The sequence below is a fragment of the Haemaphysalis longicornis genome, unplaced genomic scaffold (genome assembly GCF_048455015.1).
Source record: "Haemaphysalis longicornis isolate Haplotype H1 unplaced genomic scaffold, Haemaphysalis longicornis Haplotype H1 scaffold_2, whole genome shotgun sequence".
Classification (NCBI taxonomy): domain Eukaryota; kingdom Metazoa; phylum Arthropoda; class Arachnida; order Ixodida; family Ixodidae; genus Haemaphysalis; species Haemaphysalis longicornis.
This window is the reverse complement of record NW_027526295.1, coordinates 236,933,699-236,958,558: the sequence shown is the minus strand read 5'-3', so window position 1 is coordinate 236,958,558 and position 24,860 is coordinate 236,933,699. Positions and strand designations below refer to the sequence as shown.

At 46.6% G+C, this 24,860-nt stretch overlaps 1 protein-coding gene across 1 annotated transcript in view; it reads left to right on the top strand.

Annotated features, from left to right (window-relative positions):
• The first annotated feature begins 288 nt into the window (after positions 1–288).
• LOC144168568 (sodium- and chloride-dependent glycine transporter 2-like) overlaps positions 289–24,860 on the top strand; it is a 50,672-nt gene continuing 26,100 nt past the window's right edge. Inside the window, exons 1-8 of the mRNA XM_077697524.1 lie at positions 289–424; positions 2,297–2,428; positions 6,103–6,272; positions 10,072–10,256; positions 18,197–18,329; positions 18,851–18,985; positions 19,589–19,692; positions 22,617–22,741. Coding sequence (XP_077553650.1) covers positions 289–424; positions 2,297–2,428; positions 6,103–6,272; positions 10,072–10,256; positions 18,197–18,329; positions 18,851–18,985; positions 19,589–19,692; positions 22,617–22,741 — 1,120 coding nt within the window. The remainder of the gene's footprint in view (positions 425–2,296; positions 2,429–6,102; positions 6,273–10,071; positions 10,257–18,196; positions 18,330–18,850; positions 18,986–19,588; positions 19,693–22,616; positions 22,742–24,860) is intronic.

Below are 24,860 nucleotides of genomic sequence, written 5' to 3'. Positions count from 1 at the left end.
AGATAACCGCTGGTCATTAAGGGTAACAGAGTGGATCCCTAGAGAAGGCAAGCGCTGTAGGGGGCGGCAGAAAGTTAGATGGGCAGATGAGATAAAGAAGTTTGCGGGGATAAATTGGTCACAGTTGGCACAGGACCGAGGCAATTGGAGAATAATGGGAGAGGCCTTTGCCCTGCAGTGGGCGTAGATAGGCTGGTGATGATGGGGACGTGCGTGACGAGGCGCCTTCTTACGAATTCTATGGGCACTATACCCCTTCGTTGCAGCTCTGCACGTCTGGGCTGCAAGATGGACAAGGCCCAGGCGCAACTTGACCGTGGCAAATGGGCCAGCAAGATCCAGTTCCTCTTCTCGTGCATCGGCCTGTGCATCGGCCTAGGGAACATCTGGCGCTTCCCGTACCTCACGTACGAAAACGGAGGAGGTACGGTGAAAACCCGATAATACGACTTTGAAGGGTCCGCGAGAAAGCGTCGTATGACCGGGGTGTTGTACGACCGGGGCGAGGACAAATGCCGGCCTAGTAGACAGCCTCACGCGACCGAAGGGGCTATGAGCTTATTTAATCTAATATATTTAGCGTGTTCTCGCGTGATTTCCGAAGCTTTAGCTGAAATTCTAAGTTTAAAAAGCAACGCCTATGTTGTGCCCCACCCCCCCTAAGTTTAAAAAGCAACGCCTATGTTGTGCCCCCCCCCTCCTGCGTCCGAGCTAGCCCGCCGACCTAGCACCCCGCGCGCTACGCGACACCCGTGCTGACCCGCGTTCGTTATATCTCGCCCGCCCCATGCCTTGCGCGCGCGAGATAAGGCCCTTGTGGTCTAAATTGAGAGAGGAAAAGGCGAGTGTGAAACTGCCAAGGCCAAGCGAAACGAACGATAGTAAAAGGCGGAGTTGAAAAAAAAAAAAAAAAACAAAGACGTTTTCCTACTTGCTGGAGACAGCCTTCAAACGGTCCCGTACCGCTGTGATTGGGTCAAAGTGCTCAATACATAGCTGTTTTCGTTTCCCACAAGATCCAGCAACGCGGAATAGATAAGATCTAATCTTTGCGCGTGAACCGTGTTGCGGCGAAAATTCGGTCCTGCTACAATGAGTGGCTGCAGCGGCCAGCGATAAACCCAAAATGGCGGTGCCACCGCACACTTGCCTCCGCCCTTGCGGCGGACGCGCATGAATTGAGGCACTCTCCGAAAGAAATGAGTGGAGTGACAACGCGGCTTTGAAAAACGCTGATAAGCCGAGAGCAGAGATTCAGGCACATAAAGCGTCGTGAAAGGATATAGAGCGCCGTGAAAGGACGAAACTTGGATCGAGCCGGCGGGGAAAGCGGGTGTTCGGTCATCGCCGTGGGGTTGCGTCGTATGTGTTTTCGAATTCGTCGGCGACTCGATGGGAGCTTTAAATTCAGGGTCCACCTGTCACATGAACTTCGACTTCTCGCGTTTGGCCCGTTGGCGTAGTGCTGACGCGTGGGGCCGCCGCAGGTACCCGCCTGCTTACTTGCGTCTGTTTAGAGTGGTCCGGTCATTTGCTCAACAAGCAGCGTCAAACGGGGGTTAAGAACGAAGAAGTTCGGGACCAGTTTGCAAATAGGCGTAAAATATAAACAAAATTCCGGTTTATCCGCGCCAGGGTCCGTGTATGAAGCGGACCGCGTGCACCCGAGCGTCATATCATCGAGGTTTTTAATGCATATTTTTTATGGGGAGTTTGCCGGGGCCGCGGTAATCCGTCGTAAGAAGCGGGTCGTCGTACGTCCGGGGGACGTAACAGCGGGGTTCTTTATTCCAGAGCACACTGCACGCCACAACTACGCACCATATTTTACAAAGTGCTGCCATCTTTCAACAGTGGCGATATCTAACGCCTGCCTATATTCTGACCACCTAATTTTGTACGTCCGGCATGGGAACATTTCGCTGGCCATGTGTGGTTGTTTATCGCTCTCCAGATATGCATACCGCGAACTGCGCTCAGTAATCTCGGATTCTGCAAACTAAAAAAAAAATAGCGTTCCTGCTTTCTGGTTTGGGCAACGGGCATTAAATAGAAAAATTGGTGGAGATGAGACGATACAAAAGTAAAGGAGATGTATAACGACAATGAAATGCCAACGAAGTTATTTACAGCCTGTATGAAGGGTGCGTTGCTGGAGCCACGTTTATATATCCGGAGTGTAGGTGTGGGGGTATCCGGCTAAATAGGTTGCGTTCGAGCAACGTGATATCCCGTGACGACATTGTCTGTACGTCGCCGCCGGCATCGAGTGATTGTTCCTCTACGGTTCTTCCAGCTGCCTTCCTGGTGCCGTACGTTCTGCTGCTGACGGTCATTGGGCGGCCCATCTACTTTATGGAGCTTATCGCGGGCCAGTTCACCAGCTTCGGCATCATAAAGGCCTTCAGATGCGTGCCACTTGCCCAGGGTACCTGCTCATTTAAATCCGCTCGTACAATGTAAACGGAACGGCATGTTGCCGATGCAGTAGAGTCACTCTGGCTGCAGCGAGTTCGCCAGGGACCAACAAGCGTGCGAGTCTTATTAAACGTTCGTCATTAAAGCATTATTCTTCATACTGTTACAGGAAAACACGTGCGTATGTTCATCGTATTTATTCATTCGCATTACCCGAGGTGTAGCGTAACGAAGAAGTCAGAGAAAATCGCACTTCTTTGCGTGATTGTCCCGCTAAGTCCTCAAGCTAACGCAAGAAACAGTCTGGATTACAGCCACAGCCATTTGCCGCTGTGTGAGTATACGACTGCGGGTTTCTATGAAGACAAGCTACTATAAAATGAGATAATGAATCATGTTTTCTTAAATTTTGCCCAAGATGAAAACAGCAACAAGTCAACCAACAAATCTCTCGAACAAATTTCTCTCTGGATTGCTCAGGGGATGCGAAGAAATTAATAACGTTTGGATAAAAAACACTTGCCGGGAGTGACCGTTACTCTCATTTGACAAAAGCAGGGTGTCGAACCGGAACCGAACGGAACCGAACCAGTATTTTTCAGGAACTGAACCAGAACCTGAACCGTTTTTTATCCCGTGGAACCCGAACCGGAACTGAAACGAAAAACTAAATAACGGTTGCCCGTTCACAACGAAATGGTTCAACCATCCGCAGATGATAACGGGTGGTCAATGTCATGTGGGGATTTTCTCTTTCACGCACCATCAACTTCGCAATTCTCGCGCACTTTCCCCCTTCAGATCAGTCAAAATGCTCTCTTCAGGGTCGCAACATTGTGCACCAATGTTGAAATGGTGTGTTGTTGCTGGTCGCGCATGCAGGGGGCAAGGCTTGAAACAAATGTCCCACTCTCGGTGCAACCTGTTAGACAGTTGTAGCACCGTCATTGTCCTTCCCTATCTGAGACCGGGCGGGGGCAATCAGGCCGCGAGATTGCTCTCCTGCGCACCGGCCGAGGCTCAAACCCTAAATGTGCCTGCTTTTAGCTCCTCAAAAGTGCTGAAATTTCGACAGGTTGGAACATAATCGTAACAATGTAAGCAGCCCAACGGACGGGACACGGGAAAAAAGGGACGCGTACTTGCGGGGACTATAGAAATCGTATTTTTTATTGGTTTGTGGCATCTGATTTATACAAGCTAGGGGAAGAAGAAGGAAGAAAGGAGGCGCAGAATTTTTTTAAACACACAACATGGGAAAAACAGAAGATGGGTGCTGGCGGGAAATTCCCGGGGTCAATTTGAAATTCGAGAGATTTTAATCTTTTGAATTGAGAAATGTGCCCAGTATTGAGCTCTACACGTTCGAGTCCACTGATTTATACTAGTCTTTCGTACTATAGTCTCTTGTACAGTACAAGCGGCTCTTTACAGGCGGAAAGAACGTCCTATTGTGCATGCGTGCGTGCGTACGTGAGTGCGTGCGTACGTGCGTGTGTGCGCTACACATGGAAGTTTTTAGTAAGTTGTTTTGGTAGAGGGATGGAGGCAGCATTCCCTTTTGGTTGACGTGTTAGCATGCCCGATCCCGAAGGTACCGCAGCTTGTGGTCGGCAATATACAGGGTGTCCTAGCTATCATGCACCAAGATTAAAAAAAAAGAGTAATGGCGTAAGTCGAACAAAACCTAGTGGATAATGTTTGCAGTACTGTGGAAAAGCGGGCAGCATTATTTTCGTTAATGAGGCTTGACTTATTAATTGTAATTAATTATCTAACTCGCGAAGTACTGTCCTAATCACTAAAGTGTAAATGAGGAACTTGTAGGTACCCACGAGGGGCATCTAACTGCGGTATTTTCAGCGACGAACTAATTGCGTACACGTTTATTCTGACTGATGAGGAAAACCCGCGAAATATGAAAAATACCAGGTGATGGCGCCTCCGCACGCATCGTAAAGCAATGCCCTCAAGCAGGCTGCCTCTGAGTTAGCCATAATGAAATAAACAAAAGAAAGAAGAAATCGCGACCGAGTTTGTGCCTTCTGCACACGCGCTTCGCGAATCTTGCTGTTGCTACTCCTTCCATGCATGCCATTATCAAGGTGATGCGCTGTCTCTTCGGGCGGGTGACAGGCGAAGCAGTTGCTTTCAATCAGCTTATTTGGGGACGCTCCTGTACAATGCGCGCGGAAGTGCCGTCAGGTGGTATTTTTCATATTTCCCAGGTTTTCTTCATCAGCCAGAATAAATGAGTCCGCAATTAGTTCGTCGCTTAAAATACCGCAGTTAGACGCTCCTCGTGGGTACCTACAAGTGGCTCATTGACACTTTAGTGATTAGGATATTACTACTCGAGTTAGATAATTAATTACAATTAATTAGTTAAGCCTAATTAACGAACAAAATGCTGCCAGATTCTCCACAGTACTGCTAACATTGCGCACTAGGTTTTCTTGGACTTACGCCATTACTCTTTTTTTAAATCTTGGTGCATGACAGCTGGGACACCCCGTATATCTGCTGCGTCTCCCTACACGCTTAGATTGGTCGAATATACGCCCATGAAGACAAAGTCCACTTTGCCTTATTGAAATAACTAGCCTTTAGTAACTCGCACAACTTCATTGCGGCCTGAAACATATGGTTTGTTTTCACCAGAGAAACCCCGAAAGACGGTCTAATTTTTCGTTGCACAGCGTTAGCAGTTATGCAGTAGGGAAGTAATTAAAACAGACTTAGCAGCTGTTGACTCGTTAACATTCAAATGGTGCCAGAAAACGGAACATGAGGCATCAAGGAATTCCCGTCATGTCTCTGGGCGGCGGCTTGGTGTGGAAACAGCTTGGTGTGGAAACGAAACGGCTAGGCAGGCAGAATACAACAAAACGGCCAGACAATCGTACGTAGCTACGCAATCTGCCCGACGGTGTGACCAACTTGCAGAAGTTGGTCACACCGTTCACGAACCGGTCGCGATGCTGCGTTGCGCACTTGCTTTTATTTTTTTTCTTTTCCATTGACGCTGTTCATTAGTTTCGACAATTTGTTGGAAGCAGGGAGGACAACGTTACGTTCATGCGCTTTCCTATTTTCTTGAGATTGTGCGAAATACCATGCAGGTACGGCATGACAGCGCACTTCAACTTTTCTCTTTCTTTCTCTCTGGGTTCCACGTCTAGCTTGTACTTAAGCATCTGATTTTTGTTGTACTTTTACCTCACCCTTTTTTGGCGCATTTTAACAAGTTTTTGTTGCCGTAGAAACCAATTTCGCGTGCACTTCGAATTGACAGAACTGTGGTATCCACAATTAATCGCTTATGGTTGCCTCATAACGTTGAACAAAATTTACGCATATAGGTCGTGACACCGGTGGTGGTAGCTTGAAAAGGTCTTGCCCATACGTATGTGCTCCCTGCTCACGCTATTTGCTGTAGGGGAAATGCTTTTTGCTACGGCGACCGGTCCCCGGGGCCCGAAAACGGCTTCAATAAAGCGAGACCAGAAATGGCGATGCCACAAAAAACATAAGCTGGCTAGATTGCTTGCTCCCTTCCTTGCTTGACCTCCTCGGCAGGAAGATCCATTTTCGCGTGTCGCGCGTTCGACATCCTACATGAAAAGTTAGTTGCCCTTTCTTTATATTTCTTGACGGTCGAGCGATGCCTCCTCGTGATCGCAGCCGTTCCGTTCGTGATGATGTACGCGGCGGCGATCATAAGCGTCTACTACAACGCGATCCTGTCGTACGTGCTGGCGTACATGTACTACTCCTTCTTCAAAGTGCTGCCCTGGAGTGAATGCGACCCCGAGTGGGCCGACCAGTTCTGCTACACCGAGAGCTCCGGCTTGGTGAGTGCATCAGTGGGCGAGGATCATGTCCGTTCCAATACAGCGCCACTTCGCCCGCTGTCAAATGATCTCTCAGCAGCGCTTACCAACATAGCTGAGGACCATGAAGTATTCGTGAATCAGTTTTCATTGCCGTACAACGGATAGAAGCCACGACCAATGTTTTCTAGCCGTTCAGAACGTCGTGTATTCCATGCGTCAGCATAGAGTCGACATGAGCCCCATCCACAAACACACTCGTGGCCGTGCACTAAATTCACGCGTTAAGAGTCCGCATTCTCAGTGAAACCCACTTCGAGGTATGCGGCGCCAGCTTCGAACTGGGGCTAACTGTAATGACGGCACTACACTGCTGTAAAACGTTTTATAAAAACTTGTAAAGCCAAATAAACGGACCACTGTCCGCGCAGGTGGAAAGTAGTCTACAAAGAACAGATGCATGTTTACAGGGGCCACGAAGACAAAATACAACTTCGCTCGGTTTGAAAGAATTAGCCTTTGGTTACTCGCAATCCTCCTTTCCAGCCACGAAAGACGTTTCTTTAAACTGATAACCCGCCGGGGTGGCTCAGTGGCTAAGGCGTTGCCCTGCTGAGCACGAAGACGCGGGTTCGATTCCCGGCCGCGGCGGCCGCTTTTCGATGGAGGCGAAAAGCAAAAACTCCCGTGTGTGCGAGATTTCGGTGCACGTTAAAGATCCCCAGGTGGTCAAAATTAACCCGGAGCCATCCACTACGGCGCGCCTCATCGCCTGCGTTGCGTCGGCGCGTTAAACCATACAATCAATCAAATTTAAACTGGTAAAGGAGGGCGAAAAGATGTTTGCAAACTGAAATTTCGCCCTAGAGTGACGTAATATTGGCCAGCACTAAAAACACATTAATCAGAGTTAACTTCATGCTAGCATTCAGGTGGCACGGCAAAATTGAATTATAGAAACCGCTACAACCGCCCAGTCGTATTTCGTGGCGGTGGCTTTTGTCGGCGGCCGCAAATCGCACAAAAAGGATTCTATAATGTCATGGAGACGTCACCGGAGAGTTGGTGGGAAGCGGCAACTGCCTCAAGCGGGCAGGAAAGGCCCATTCTCCGTCCATCACGTATCACGAAATAACTCGACACTAAGTTAGAACGTGTCACCTATACAGCACCGCATAAACACGTAGCGAAAGAGGAGAAAAGGCAGGTCCGTGCACTCCAGATGAATACCTTTCCCCATCCCACTAAATGCCATATATTGCACCCCACCGTATATTCCACGCTGTGCCGCTTCTTCCAAGCCCCCGGGACGCTCTTTCATGTGGTGTAAGGGGCTACTTCCACAGTCACTACATTCATGAACTCCCTGGCTTTCTTCCTACCAGCTTTGGCAGAGCTCATACCAGCTCCGACATCAATGATCAGCGCCTGCTGGTGTAAGGGCTGTTGAGGCTGGGAAAGCCTAGAGTTCTTCAATATAGCTCCCGCAGTGAGTTCTAGGTAATCCCAAGAAGTCCTGGACTGCGGACTCCTCCTAATTGCTTTTCGCGATAAACACGTTTGTAGTAAAATTGGTGGCATTGTTATGCAGAGAAAGCAGTCTTTTAATGAGCCAATCTTGTTTTTTTGTCTTCATGGCCCCTTCAATACTTCTGAGCGCCGCATGTCACTTGGATGTATCGAGCAGCGTAGGCTTTATTGTGTGCGCGGGGATCGTCTTGATTCTATCCATGTACCCGGTGTGCATTTCGCAGAGGATCGGTGGATGGCTGACAACTTGTGGATGTCGTAACTGTGAAGAATTAACCTTGCTTTATAGATTGCAGTTCTCATAGTGATCCAGATCCTTGTACTGGCCAAAAGAGTTACTACGCCCTGGTACTATTTCATATTTGAATTTAAAGCAATTGAAATTGTCAAAAGAATTCAGGGAAGCTTGCACTGACGCGCAAGACTTGAATGGCGGAGCTGTTGTAGGTGATCATTGACGGACACTAAGCTGAGTTTTAGTTTCGTTGTGTTGTCGTGATCGACGTCGAGTGAGCTCGTCGTCTTGGTCGACGTTTTCGTACGCCACTGTGCAAGCGCGACTTATCGCGTCTCGCGGATGCTTTGCACGCCGATCCTATCGAAGTGCGGCCTCTTCCTCGGCCATGCGAACTATCCAAGGCCGGGCCATGGGGAGTCAATGATCAATTGATCACCTAGTAGCTTCGACTTTCAGGTCTCGGCTCTTTTACAGTACAAAGCGCATGCGCACGACGACACGAGGACCAACGAACGAAGGGCGTACGCTATGACGTGTCCTTCTAGTTCCAAGCAAGTGTTGCTACGATACGGCGAACGCTGGATTTTTTTTTTTTTTTTGCGGATATTGGTCTATCTCCCTGAGTGGGTATGCGTAGCTTGGCGAACGTGCTCTGAAAGCACGCGCCCACAAGTAAGGAAGGAAGAAAGACTTTGTCGAATGCCTGCAACAGACACAGTGTGTACACTGCGCCCGGACGTAGCCACTCGTCGATCCCGACGTGGTCCACGCGTCCACAAGTGCTCGGCATGTTTTTGGTATTCTTAACTACGGACGCTATACAGAAACGATTTGCTCAACAGGTTCGCTGTTAAAAAATGCTTTGGTTTTCTGGGAATTCTCTTGCGTCGGCTTGAAAGATGTAATTTTGTTTTCGCAAAGACCGGGTGGACCAAGAGTTCGAATGAGCTCATCGAGTCTAAATTTAAATTTTAGGCGTTACACGTGTGGAAGCTACAGCGGGGATGTGAGCAGCGCCCCGTAGGAAGGGTCTGCAATATTTTATACCACTCGTGGAATTTTAACCTGGCCCGGTTTCAACACTCCGGCATTTTCCTTTGTCGCCTCCATGAAAATTTTCAGCGTAGTTTTCTCTTTGCAAATTCTAGCAATTGACTGAATAAGCTCAAAACACCATCTGCGCATTCCAAACTTTATTCTCTTGAGGTAATTAGTATCCACAAAATATTTTATTGTCCCTTCACATAAAATATGGCACACCGAAAACCAACTACCGTATACTTGTCACGCATTCCCGGCCATGTTCCCTTTTAGAGGCTGGAGAGTTTAAAATGTACACGGCGAATGTTATTCATGCTGTTTATAACAGAATTTAGCAAATCGTAATTTATGTTGTCCGCAGTTAAAAATGCCAATGAATTGCAGAGCTCGCGCACGTGAGCGCGAGCACGTGAGTGTGGGCTTCGCGGCGACCGCTCGGCAGTTAACAAAACAAGGAAAATGCCCAGCAGTCGAGTGTGCCTGCTTCCCGACGACCACCCAGCGCACACTGCATACGTTTGTCAAGCCAGGCATACCCACTCAGGGAGATTGTCCAAGATTGGCAAAAAAGAACTCCAGCGTTCGCCGTAATTGTGGAAACTCTTGCTCGGAACGAGAAAGCCTGCAGCGTTCGCCGTGATCGTGGCAACACTTGCACGGAAACAGGAAAGACGCGTCATAGGGTACGCCCCTCCAAGGTGATGTCCAATGATTATCACTTCAAAAAAATGGCAGAAGCTCACTCTTATAGCAAGAATGATGGAGTAAAGGTTGTTGCGGCAGCGAATAAGAAGCAAATCGGCTGCAATAGTGGACTTAAACCTTCGTGATGGCCGTGAAGGTTGCGTACAGCTTCGCTACCTTCAAGTCTTACGCGTTAGTAAGAGCCTCCTTCATTTTTTCCCTGGGAATCATAACAGTGCCAATAATAATCAAGAACAATCTTATTCTTCATAACAGAGTCAGTTTTCCCAGCGTAGATTGTTCAAGCGTACCTTAACAATTTTCCAGGTGCCCTGCAAGAAGGCCAATGAGTCCCTCATCACAGAGTTCATGAATGACAACTCCACTGAGATGGACGCGATACCAATGCGCAATAAGGAAGGTCAAGTTGTCATGGTACCTCAAGATAATTTTTTGGCAGCGACCAACGGCTGCGTTAACGCGAACGTCTCGCCTACGGAGCAGTTCTTCTAGTACGTATGTCTGTGCCTGTTGCGTAGCGGTATGATACAGGATCGATGCCTGGAAGATCGTACAAGCATGTGCACGTATTGTTAATGCATCAGAATTGTTCGAAGAAAAACCTCCAGAAATTCAGAAAACTGTTCTAATGCCTAGCATACTGATGCCGCTTGTCGAGAGTATGAGATTTTTACAGCAAAATATTGCTATGAGTAGCGAAAGGTGTTGCTATATTTTATTCCTTCTAAGTTTTTTTCGCAAGTAATGTAAATTTATACCATTGTAGTGACAAAGCGCCTTTATTTCTGCAATTATGTTTTTTTTTTTCTCGAAGATGCAAGGCCTATCGCAGAGTTCAACAGTCTACGCTATTTTTTAGATTCGCATTTCCATTGTTTTTTTTTTCGGACTTCTTATGTTCAGCTTCGGTTTTTTGGGCAGATGTTTAAGATAATTTCTGTACAATTCTTTTTTTTTTTTTGCTTATTTCTGGTTCTGTCCGACCAATAATCTCAATTTACGTTGTTATAACGACTAAAGGTTTTCCTCCCGCCAAATCTACATTTTTGTTGAAATTCAGGACGGGACACGGTTCTCTTTTTTATTATTTTTATTTGTATTTTGAACGTTCTCTTGATGACTTGTTTTTGTTTTTCTCCCCCCCCCCCACACACACACACTGTACTGCCAAAAGCGCTTGTGGCCTGAATATCCAACGAGACGAAAGATTCAACGAGTCGAAACGTACCATTCGTCACGTGATCAGCGAGCCTGAATGTCCAACGAGCCTAAATGTCGAATCGAGCCTGAATATCCAACGAGACGAAAGGTCCAATCGAGCCTGAATGTTGAACTAGACGAAAGATCCACCGAGTCTGAAGGTCCAATCGAGCCTGAATGTCCAACGAGACGAAAGGTCCACTGAGACGAAGGGTACAACATTACGATTCAGCGTCTAAAGGTTCCACGAGACGAAAGATCCAACGAGACGAAAGGTCCAACAGTGAATATTCCGCCTCGTTAGATCGTTCGTCTCGTTGGACATTCAGGCTCGATTGAACCTTTCGTCTTGTTGGACATTCAGGCTCGATTGAACCTTTCGTCTCGTTGAATCTTTCGTCTCGTTGGACATTCAGGCTCGATTGGACTTTTCGTCTCGTTGGATCTTTCGTCTCGTTGGACATTCAGGCTCGATTGGACCTTTCGCCTCGTTGGATCTTTCGTCTCATTGGATATTCAGGCTCGATTGGACCTTCCGTCTCGGTGGATCTTTCGTCTCGTTGGACATTCAGGCTCTTACTATTAAATTAATGTCCGGAGCACTCTAAAGTTACCCTGAATTCCCTATACCGCAGTATAGTGGTGGGACGTTCGGAATTTTCACATGCAATAACTTTTACACAATAATTTGAAGTAAAATATACGTCTGGCACCTCTGATTTTCGTGGTAAAGTCTGAGTCTGCTTACTACGATATCGACGAAAGTAAACTTGGTCGCGAGTACGTTGCTGGGAATGCCTAAATATGACTTCAGTTTTTTCATTAGGACCTTTTTTATCATTCCGGCGAACTGTAGGGGTTTTTCTTGTTTTTTTGTTGTGCAATAATATCAGCGAAACATTAATGTTCCCGAACTTTGTACGCATGGCAGGCACGTGAGCGCTAAGCAAACAAGCAAACAGTCACATGCTCTTCATTCAAAAAAGGAGGATGCTACAACAGTCGCCTGACACTCACCGCGTATGCACGCGAGTGTCCTTCAACTGCTCGCAGCCCGTAAGAAGCGGTCGATGCGGATGGGGGTTGTATATTCTCAGTTCGGTCTCATCAAGGTGTCAGTTTGATGTGTCATTTGTCATCCAGGATTTCACAAATTAATCAGTTATGGAGATAAAACATTCAAGGTGAATACCTTCCCTTGTGGTATTTCGTTTATACTCCGCGTCCACTTATACAAACGATTGTGCTTCACGATGTCACAAGAGCAAGCCCAAATTCTGACCATGCGGACGCGCAATATTTTGATGTGTTGTTAGAGTTCCTGAGGCTTTGAGGGCGCGTCAGAAAAGCAGCTCATTGCTTTCTGGACGGCTACTCATGTTCTAGCTGTTCTAATTGGCAGCCACAATATGTTAAGTATATAATAATAGGCAAACAAATGAAAGTTTGCCGCCAAGCAATAGAAGGAAGTCGAACTGCGAGACTAACCTAGAGACGTCATTATTCAGCAAGTCCAATGAAGCATAATGTAAATCAGACAAGAGCAAGACCGAAGAGAGAGCTAGCTGCAATTTAGGCTTAGCTTGTGCATGCGCTGCACTTCTATGAAATCTTCCTTGTTGACTTTCTCAGAATTAATATTTTTGGCAATTGGTTCAAACGCAAACCTTCCTGACTTCTGCGGGATACTGATTTGTAGTAAAACTTGGCACAATTTTTTTTCTTACATTATGGGGTGTGCAAAAAAAGTCAAGTAAAATCGCGCCACAAATTTTGATATGGCTCCCTTTCACACCAGAGCGCACTCATGGCATCTCAGTAATGTGTCTCATTAATTTTGGTTCATTGCACGTATTAACGCCTACCCTATTCCACTACCAACAACATTTTATTGAGTCAACTTTAAATAGAGTGTTCGCACGAGAACAACTTCTAAAACAATATTTACACAAAACATATAAAAGACTTACGATATACTTTCTAAGGCTCCCTTGGGCCTAAAATGCTTTATGGTGTACACCAACAATGGGCGTTTATCTTTCCAAAAGTTTTTCACTACAGCTTAACCTAATTCATTTAACTGAAAAATGCGATGACCAGCGTTAGCCGTACAATACGCGCTAGAAAAAGGAAAGAAAATGGACAGATTTTCTATTTAGTCTCGAATTTGTTCCCACTTTAGACTTCTTGGCACGCAAAAAGCTTAAAAGACAAATATTTTGACCATATAGGCTCAGAGCATCTTCAAGCCTTCGGTAAAAGTATATTTGGTGCTCTTGATTGTGCATAATGCAGGTGTTGCACTAAAGCTGGTAAACACTTTTTTTTTGCAGTTATTCTATCTTTTTACCCTTCTGCGTAATCGAGAGGTATGAGCTTTAGAAAATAGAAAAAAATCTTAAACGGACCCTGCAACACTTGCCATCGACTACTAGCAATGTATTTTTGGATAAAGCCTATTGTCCCAGAAATCTCCTCCCGCAAGAATTATGAAAATCCGTTCACAATTAACGAAACTACGCGCGATGAGAAATCGCGCATAATCGTTCCCTCTCAACTCGACCGCGAGCAACGCGGCGAAAGCTGCGCGCTCTCTCCCGGAGAGGGGGGCAGCTCGCGGTTCTTGTCGGCGGCCTTCGATATATCACATGCCGGGTAGTTTTCTCCTTTTCTCCGCAACGCGGAGGGGCCTATTCCCGGTTTGGTGCCACAAAAAAGCAGGCATTGGTGCCTGCTCGCAAGTGCGTGCTCGGGCTGGTAGGGCGTTTTTGAAGCAATAAACGTTTGTAGTCGAGTGGTCCCGTTGAAACGGAAGTATTGAGCTCATCACTCAAACTCCGCGCGCACTCAAAACACAAAACAAACGGCAAAACTGTGCCTACAGGTTCAGGCATAGAAGAGGTTCGTACACAGCGATGACGACGACGGAAATGGGAGAATCTAGCCGCGAAGTTGACCAGTGACAGCCGATCGGGCAGCCATGGCCTATGTGACGTCCCTTAGGCCATGCATAATGAGGACAACTGAAGAGAGAGCGGTTGGTTTTTCCGCGTCTTTCACATCGATTTACGCGCTCACCGCTTCACGTGCACGTGTAATATTTGGCTCAGGTATTCCTGACAGTGTAATCTAAACGTCACGCAGGTTTACTTTTTAGTACGTACGCATCGGAAAGCGAAATTTTCAAAAGGGAGATATGTTTAGCTTGTGTTCAGTCGACCAGCGTAACAAAGAAACTAGTAGAAAATTGTGCGCGACGTCGAAACACTAAGAGGAAATAGCAAACTGTGCGCACATATACTCGGAATTTCAGTGAAACCCCTGCTGCCACGTCTTCATTGTTCAGGTCTTTACCTGTCTGTTTTTTTAAAGAGGTTAAGAAGGCCAAATGCAACAGTATAATTCGATGGAGCCAGCCTTTGGTTACAAACTAAACCCCATACCAGCCCTGAAAGACGCCTTTCTAACCGAAAAACAATACAAACAATTGAAAAACACTGAAAATTCACGCCACACGGCGACAATAACATCGTTTTTATAAGTGGACGCGCAATTTAAACGAAATACCATAAGGAAAGATATTCAAGTTTCATGTTGTATCTCAATAACTGATCTCACCCCTTGATGAGACCAAACTGAGAATATAAAACTCTCATCCGCATCGACCGCTTCTTACGGGCTGCGAGCAGCTGACGGACACTCGCGCGCGTACGCGGTGAGTGTCAGCCCTGTTTACACAGCCGTTTTTCCCACCGTCACGTCACCGTCATGTCACCGTCTTCCGTCATGGGCGACGGTTTCTCGGAAGATTTGTCGCCGAAAACGGTGCGACGGTGACGGGAAGCCGAGCTCACAGTTTCTGTTCCGTCAATGCGACGGTACCACGCCCGTGGTAAACCAGCGAATCAGAAAAGAAATAGTATTTACGGCTAAATTTCGCGAGAAGGGAGCACACGTAAAAATCTAAGCACTTTTCTTTACTTTTCAGATTAAGCACGCTCAATTCAAGGCTAAACTGATCACTAGGTAGACGACCCTGTACTTTGACGGAGAGCTCCAGTACGAACGCTACTCCGTTTACGTCTCTGTCACGGTTTTTTGACCTGACGGGGCCGTGACGGTGAAGGTGACGGCTGTGCGGATGAGGGCTCAGGCGACTGTCGTAGCACCCTTCTTTTTTGGATGGAACAGCACGCAACTGTTTGCGTGGCTCAATGGCTACGGCGTTGCGCTGCTGAGCACGAGGTCGCAGGTTCAATTCCCGGCCGTGGCGGCCGCTTTTCTGGTGGTGGCGAAAACCAAAAACGCCCGTGTGTACGAGCTTTCGGCGCACGGAAAAGATCCCCAGGTGGTCAAAATTAATCCGGAGCCCTCCACTACGGGGCGCCTCATCGCCTGCGTTGCATCGGCGCTAAACCCTACAGTCAATCAACGTAACTGTTTGTTTGTTTACGTGCCTGCCATGTGCATGAAGCTCTGGAACATTATTTTTTCGCTGATATTATCGAACACACACAAAAAAAAACGAGAAAAACCGTTACAGTATGCTTGTATTATAAAACAGGTCCGAATGAAAAAAACTGAAGTCCTATTAGGCACTCTCAGCAACGCACTCGCTACCAAGCTTACTTTCGTCAATAGCGTTGCAAGCAGGCTCAAATTTACGACGCAAATCAGAGGTGCCAGGCGTACATTTCACTTCAAATTATCGTGTAAAAGTTATTGCATGTGAAATTGCAGGAGGTCCCAAAACCACATTGCAGTAGAGGGAATTCAAGGTAACTTTAGAGTGCTCCGGACATTCATTATATAGTAAGAGCCTGAATGTCCAACCAGACGAAAGATCCAACAAGTCGAAATCTTCAATCGAGCCTGAATGTCCAACGAGACGAAAGATCCACCGAGTCTATAGGTCCTGAATGTCCTAAATGTCCAACGAGACGGAATACCCACTGTTGAACCTTTCGTCTCGTTGGATCGTTCGTCTCGTTGAACCTTTAGACACTGAATCGCCAAAAGGTGGCGTGGGTATCAATAAAAAAAGAAAGATGTATAGGATGCATATTTCTGATTTTGTCAGATCATTTTTGTGTAATTTTTTTGTTTTCTAGCTTTTTAAAATCACGTTCGACCAATTATCTCCAATTACGGTATTATAACGATTAAAGATGTCACTGCCGCCAAATCTGCATTTTTATGTAAATGCAGGGCGTTACACACTTCACTCATTTCTCCTACTTTTACCCGTATTTTGAACGTTCTCCTACGGACTTTATTTTTGTGTAACATTCGTTCTTTAGGGGAGGTGTATAAGATGGGTATTTTCGATTTTTTCGGATCATTTTTGTGAAAATATTTTTTTCTTTACCTACTTTTTGGGTTTTCGAAATTCTATCGGACCAATTATCTCCATTTACTTTGTACTGGCTATGGGGATACTCGGCCAATAATGCTACCCATTAAAGGTACATATATAGCCCTGCACAGAAGCCCATGTCGGGCTTTCCTACATATATTATCTACATGGGATCAAAGAAGGGCGACAACGCACTGCGCTGACTTATTTCCCGCGTGTTGCTTCCCGCGGGCTTGGCTCTCTGGAATTTAATGTTGTGTGCAGCGACATGGCCTCAACGGAAACAATTAAAGAATCCTGAGACAGATTCGCTGTAAGAGACGTGCATGTAGCGCCTCAGCCAACCCTGTGGGATGCTATAACTGCGGGTATAAGCAATGACGTTTGTTGGTCAGTTTCGCGATGCGGCTATGGAGCCCCACGATTGATGGGATGAAACCACCGATGGATCATAAAACAGCAGGGCTGCCAAAGCAGTCAGCTCGCTTATTCAGGACAGAGATCGGAGCGATGACCCACGTAACCAAGGGCGCACACAAGCAGCAAGTGCAATTGTCAGCAGCGGGAGGAGTCCGTCCATAACTCAACGCCCTCCACTTGAATGCCACGGTATCCACGGAACCGGCGTGGTGTGTAATAGGGGGAACACTCGGTACCTCACTAGGTACCGGAAGAGGCATACGGCTAAAATATTGCTAAAGGTTCTGCTCTGGAGATTTATGATGGGGCGGTTCGAATTTTGGCGAGAAAGAAAAAAAAAACCTGACATTCCCATACTGTGCCAAGTCACTGACAAGCAAAGGTGTATGAGATGTTTGTTAGGCAACGAGGAGCAATTTGGACCATATTTACAAGAGCTTTTTATTGAATGACGTTAATGACATCATCTGAGCCTGATAGTATAGTGATAAATTCTGCTGTATTGGGTTAGGTTTATGTAGTTGTAATTTCTAACGCTGGGGTTTTAAGTGTTATGAGGTGCATACCAGAGTCTGTGCACGTCTACGGCTGTGAGGATGAATGCAGCGCAGTACAGCTACTATGGTTGCATTGGGCCAGCGCAGCTATTCCAAACGATTTATCTGGTGTTTACGTTATTAAAACGCACTGCGTACTACACGTCGCTTGCCCATATCACATTAGAAAGACAGAAACAAAATAAGCAGCGTTCTTTTCGTCTTATAGTTCGTTCAATGCTGCTTCATTGCATTGCGCCGATGTCTTGTATGACGACGTCACCAGAAGCGAAAATGTCACGATAATTAGAATTAAAATCACTCTTGGCCCAAACGCTAATTATTACTTCCGACAAAAGCGCAAACCGCGTCTGAGAGCCGAGATGAGATGGCATAAAACCAAATTTGCTATTCATGAAATTTTCGAAATTATTTAGGGGTTCTATACGTGCGATCCGCCTCTGTGAAGAGACGCGGATACAGTTCTTAAATAACTTTTCTTCGGCTGTCTCGGCATGAAAGATCTGGCTTGCGCTTCCAAGTTCTGCATCATAGCTGAGGCGGTGGAGCGCGTTCCGGAGACTTTCGCGGCCGATTTTATATTACGTGAAAACAGCACGACGCAAAGGAAGGACCGAACATGAGGTTCGCAAACATTTCTGGGTAGGAATGGAGGCGTGTGAGTAAAAAAATTGTAGAACTGATTATTCTTGTCATTCGCTTTAAGAAATTTTCTCGCACACTTGGGAAAAAATGACCACATGTACGGAGACGCGTCTTGGTGTGGTAATAGCGGCAGCGTCATTGACGTTGGGGTACTGTGGAAAATTGTGCAGGAGCGGTTGAAACCGCGTCTGCGATTTGCTGAATAATTTGTTGCCGTACTGTTCACATGAACACCTCCATCGCGCCACGCCAGCAACCGATTTCTGCGCCTGAGCTCTGGGATTGAAGACTTGGGCAACATCCAGCCGGAGCTATTCGTTGCCCTGCTCGCGGCTTGGTTTATCGTCTTCTGTATCATCAGCAAGGGCATCCACTCGTCGGGAAAGGTAAGCCTCCCCTCAGTGCAGCCGCTTTTTATACGGAAGAGTTATTCTAGCTATAGATTATAGTGATTTAGCCGCGCTCACTAGCCGTGCTAGGCCCCTATGCGCACCTATGCACCTGCGCAAAACTACGGACACAGCGTTTGACGAAAAGTAGGCGTCTGGATGATTGGATTCAGGCTGTCGCTTGCGCCTAATCGAACGCACAGACGGCCCAGTTGGCGCGCCATTCATGGCAGGACAGAGCGACCAAGCGCCGACGAAGCAGCCGTTAAAACCTCGCCTGGTTCTGCGCTACCGCAGCGACAAGGCTCCGAATAAGCGCAGCTTTGACGCCTCGTTGCAGCGACCACGCGGCGTCACGTCACACCTGTCCTACTTGCGCTGCAGCGGTTCAAGGTCATTCTGGCACGATGAATGACATTGCGAGACACGGCGTAGTAAAGCTCTCGCTTTAAAACTTTAGTGCAGGCATTGTGCGTCTTGCATGCCTCAAAAAGGTTCTAGGGCAAGCTCTAACGCAGGTCGCCATTGTAACTTCGCTCATCCCGTGTGTCATCCTGGGCGGTTTCCTGATTCGAGGCGTCTCGCTCACGGGCGCCGGCGCGGGGCTTAGTTACTACCTGCTGCCCGACTGGAAGAGGATCCTCGAGTACACAGTACGTCTGGTCACGCTATTCGATTTAATAAATCTTCTATGTTTAAGTTGCTTAGAAAGGCAATTCTTCCTGTTGGCCTTGACTCGCAGGGATTGGTAAAGTTAAAAACAGCGGAGCATCTTCGCAAAACCCATATCTGGATTGCTTTTTAAAGGAAACTATGTATGTCAGGTTTGAGGAGTTGCTTTGTAATTGCTCTATATGTTATGTAGTAATACGCTGTTTCCAGCTTCATATACCGTATACATAAGATCCATCCGTTCAGTTAATCCCTTGATAAACGAATGACTAAATTGTAAAGAATACAATGATGGCGTGAGGTTCCGGTACAAGACGAGGCATAACTAGTGCTCCAAAATAGACTTAGGCATCACCAGTCGGTGAATACGCAGACAAACGCCGTTGATGACGCCAGAATTGAAGAGCGTGTCTTCGGTCTGCCGGTTTTAATTCTACAGCAGAGCTAGTCCTTCATCCGGCAACGAGTTGAAGACAGTTTAGTCTATAAAACGTGTTTAAAGTACCTCCTTCTGCATCGGAATGGGTACCGAATGGGGCGGAAGGAATAACCCGGGATATTTTGTTGTTCCCGCGCATGCGCAGGTATGGCAGAAGGCTACAGAGCAGGTGTTCTTCTCCCTCGGTGTGGCGCAAGGCATGTGCACCATGCTGGGAAGTTACAACGACTTCCCCAACCAACTTCACACGTAAGCGCACCAGTCCGTTGAAACTACACTCGCGATGCTGGCTGTCAAGACACTGAAGAGTAACACCCAGTCCAAGCGTATTAACTGGAATGCAGGAAAGTCAATTATTACGGTCTGCCACATTCTAAACCGTGAACTGTGCTTATAATCGCTGGGACATAGGGCAGCCACGTCTTGTCCTGTGAGGTTAGTGTGCGCGCAGTAATTTCGTCGCTTTTCAAACGCAGTTGCCTAGGCCACCGTAGTAGCACTAATCTCAGTCAGTGCGCAGGAGAGAGCGTAGAATGTCTGATTCACGCCGAAACACACCTGGATGCGTGTAATACAGGACACTGGAGCGATAAAAGTATAGGGCTCGATTGGCATCCTGTTTTGGAACAGTATACTTGTATATGACTGTGCCCTTTTGTTGCCAGGGTAATCCGATATTGTGAAGGAATCAAAATGCACTGAATCTTCGATCTCAAGCTTTGTGGGTGTTTCAATGGAATGCGACTACGCGGAGGCTTTTGCGATCACGTTGAACACGACTATTGTGCTACCTGTTCTCCCGTATTTTTAGTACCTAGAAAAAAATTTGGTGGGCCTTGCTTTCGGCTGTTCGTATAATCCTAATAACATTGCGTGTGCTTTCTGCTGCTTGCATGAGGTTTAAAGGGGCCGTGCAGGCAAAATGCAATTTTGGTTCATTCGAAGAAAGAGAGCCTTGTTAGAATAATACTGACACCACATTTTAACGGAAACCTCACTCAAATAAGCCGTGTAATTAGTAAAAAAGAGAATGGCCACGCGGCCCACTAGCAGCCATAGGTCGGCAAAACAGAAAGAACTCACTCAAACTCAATCACAATTTTTTTCATTCACGCTGTACTCAATCAAACTCAGACTCAAGAAGTTCGTCTGTTCACAAAATCACTCGTACTCACTCATCAAATACTCATTTGTAATCGTACTCACTTGTACTCAAACTCATTTGTCCTCACGAGTATTTGTACTCAATCTGTACTCATGAGTACTGAATCTGTACTCATGAGTATTCACTCTGTACTCATGAGTACTCAATCTGTACTCATGAGTACTCAATGAGTACTACTGCTCATGAGTACTACTCATGAGTACTACTCATTCTGCACTCATGAGTACTACTCATTCTGCACTCATGAGTACTCAATCTGTACTCATGAGTACTCAATTTGTATTACTCACGAATAATCAACTTATTTGCACTGTTAGCTAGGTCGTAGCTCTAATGAAAAACTAAGTAGAAAAATAAATTGTTTAATTAATTAGAAAAACACAGGTTACATATAAATCAGGACAAAGGAAGAAAACGTCTGACGCGGTGCACTGTCGTTGGGCGACTTACTGCGCGAAGGCAAGTACATGTGAGAAAGCGAAACGGAACGTAAGCACTCGAGTTGCGTCTCGCGTCTCCTCTTGTTCTCAGGCCGGGTCGGGCTCAGGGGAGCTTAACGGTGCAGCCGTGCCCGTAAACTGCGTTTTTCTGCGTGTCTTCGGGTGGCAGCTTTTGTCATCCGTTTTCTTGTTTGCACTACTGTTTGCACTACTGTACTCAGGAGTGCATATACTCGAGTGCAAGCACTTGCAAAAACAGTATTCGTGAGTATTGTACTCATGAATACTGTGTACTCATGAGTACTGTATACTCATGAGTACTGTGTACTCATGAGTACTCATACTCATGAGTACTCAAACTCTAGAGTACTCATACTCATGAATACTGTACTCATGAGTACTCATAATCATGAGCAGTGTACTCATGAGTACTGTACTCACGAGTAGTGGACTTACCCCTGTACTCACTCGTCATCGTACTCACTGTTTTTTTCTGGGTGTGTGATCAATCATCCTCGTACTCACTCGTGAGTTTGAGTACAAATGAGTGTACTCACGAGTGAGTACGCCGACCTATGCTAGCAGCGAGTTCATTTCCCACTCTGGAACCTATGGCGTATTATAGGCATCCGTGCGATTGGCTTCGGCCGGCAAAATCTAACTCAAATTTAACAGGGGTTATAAACCTGCAGAATAAGCTATTTGCGCTTATATTTAGCGCATATTCATTCTATAGCAGTAATACTGGCGTATACAAAAAAATTTAAGAACGCACACGTAACCATAGAAGCACCCGTGCGTACTGGGCAGACTATGCCGGTCATAGCTGCACAGCCGTCCGGCGCGTTGAGCTTATACTGGTCAACCCCCATGATCGACATTGCCTTCTGTGACTCCGTTTGCCGAGCACAAATTTCGCGAAACGAGTACTATCAACCGTAACAAACATTACCCAGACTCATATCCGGTCAAAAACAAAGCGAGCGTGGACAGCGGACCCGAGCGGTATGTGTATGGTGCCGCTATCTAGGAGGACTGACAGCAAACAAGGTGTTCCGCCCGTACGTGGCCTCCGCGCGCCGGTAGCCGATCGCGGAGGCAACGTTCTGCCATTCTCTGCATGCCTAGTCCGCATACTTGCGTTCGCTTCTGTACTTGCCCTGGAAACGGGATCGAAGGCGTCAAGACATGCACGATTCACCGGGAGAGTCAAAATTATGGCTTGAATTGTTGAATTTCTCAGTGAATAAAGCATCGTTTGGTGCCTTACTAAAAATCTTTCGAACAAAATAAACTTGTATTTTGTCTGCATGGCCCCTTTAAGGAGACGATTGGGTAGCTGCTGCTGTCTTATTCGCGACCAGTGCCATGCAGTCCCCAAGACAGTGGAAAGTGAACCCGGGGCGAATGTTCGAACAAGCTATACGAGGAAAGTGCACAAGTTGTGCGCTATTTAAGTAAATTTGCACCGGACCGTTCCCTACTGGAGCCCCACAGGTCGTTCACTAGTTTGGAGAGATTGTGTCCCGGTGGATATAGTTGCTGAAAGCTCGCCGGCATGCATGCAGGGACGTCTACATCGTCGCCCTGGTGGATCTCTCGGTCAGCTTCGTGGGCGGGCTCGTGGTCTTTTCTGTGCTGGGCAATATGGCGCACAACCTGCAGGTCGACGTGCCCGATGTCGTCAGCTCGGGTGCGCATAGGCCCATGCAGCGGAGCCTCGCTATCCTCTTTTGGCTCTCGTTGCCATCGTGTTCACTGTTACACCTTCTGAATTGAAAAAGACGCATCATGGTTTCAAGAGGTGTAGCTACTTTTTCGAGTTTGGTTTCAAGCCCCAAACTCTGATTATGTACGCGCGTTCTTAAAGTTCATCAATATTATGTATATCTTCCTCCAAGCACAAGGGCTACGGTAACCGCGATGACCGCTAATTCCCTTCCGAAGTTGAGCAAATCACTACAGCCAAACCTCGTTACAACGAAGTAGTTCCGGCTCGGTAAATTAGTTATATCGAATATTCTTTGTATGAGTAGCGATAAAAATCGACTCCAACAAATAGGCAATCTGGTTCGCGCGATATTCCTAGATACAAAAACGCATTTCTCTGGCTTCCAACCCGCTATAAACGAGGTAGTCATTTCATTTCATTTATTCATTCTGCGGGCCAAGATGATGGCCCATGCAGGAGGGGGCAATACATAGAAAGAAAAAATACAGGCAACGCATGACCAGGATGCTACCTATAGCATCCTGTTCATAATCCTTACCTACCTCCCTTTGGCATCTCAGACTAAATGGAACGTAATATGACAACGTTAAATTACAACAAAACATAGTTCGTTTGACAAAACAGACCCGCGTTTTTATTTGTTTGAAGTAAGATGTGACCTCCGTATGGCGGCTTTTCAGAGCACTGCAGGTTGAAGTTTTCCAATGGGTCCGAGCACGAAAGGGCTTTTTGACTTTTAACACGAAAGTGTTTTACTCCCGGATACACCAAGATTTTGCTGACATCATATCCGTCGCGGAAGTGACGCCAGAACGAAACAAGCCGCCTGTAAAGTGTGCACCCCTGCACACAGAGTCTTGCGGGGAAGCAACCTTTAGTACTAAAGAACCAAGGAATGAACCAGAGAACGGTAGTCCGTTTGGCCTTACGAGCGCGTGGAAAAACAACTAACGTAGCAGTGCAGGAAGATATGGGCTGGGCGTCGTTTGAAGTTCGAGAAGCCCAGAGTAAAATGTGTTTTGAGAGGAGGTTGAGAGCAATGGATCAACATAGGTGGGCAGCTAAGGTGTTTAGGTGCCTACACTTGAAAAGCGGGGACACGCAGTGGTTAAGGAAGACTAGAAGGGTAACGATGAAATACGGAAAGAACAGTGGAGAATCCAGAACAGCCAAGGTAACCAAAAAAAGAGGCAAGGCAGATAGAAACGAATAAATGAAGAGGAAAAATGGAAGCTAAAACGTCGTTAGTGATGTACAGGGCTGAGAAACTGGACATCAGAAGGGAAAATTTCTACGATAATTCCAAGGGCAGTGCTTCGCTTTTTGAGGCTAGAGCAGGTTGCTCGCGAACTAAGAACTTTGTGGGGAAGTATTCACAAAATGATGGGGTATGCGCGGTCTTCGGATAAGAAACGGAAACTACGCGGCACATAGTGTCAGAATGCGAGGGTATCCATCCAAATCTACATGAGGGAAATATTCGGCTTCCATAAGCCCTAGGATTTAAGTGCAGCACAGAGGAAGTTAACTTCAAGGCTGTAGAGGCGGCGAAAAGATGAGAATTGTGGTGGACGAAAAGCATAGAGGGGAATATTGCCTAGGACCGTTACCACCTGTAGCAGGACAAGAAAGTATTTTGTGCCTAATACGCTTTTTGTGTCTGCCTTAGGCAGCGCTAGTACTAAAGCAAGAGTGTAAAACATAGGTATATTAGTCCTTTTTGGTAAGATGACCCGTCGTCACCCCGCTACAAAGGGGAAACCAATAGCAATCAGCAATCGTCAATCATCATCAGTACGTTTTATTTAAGTTGTTCGTTTTCAGCTTTATATTTTAACACGATAGTGTTTTTATGCCGGATACCCCAAGATTTTACTGACGTCATTTCCGTCACCGAAATGATGCTAGTACACCTTTGCCGAAGCGACCCGCCAGCAGCACGTCGCTCGCCAAGCACACCCACAAGTCAGGCCGCCCACCCGAAAATCATGCTCTGCTGCAGCTTTCACTGCCCATTGCACTATCGTGTCTTACTGATTCCTATGACAGAAGAATCAACCAGTTTTTTTAGTATTACATA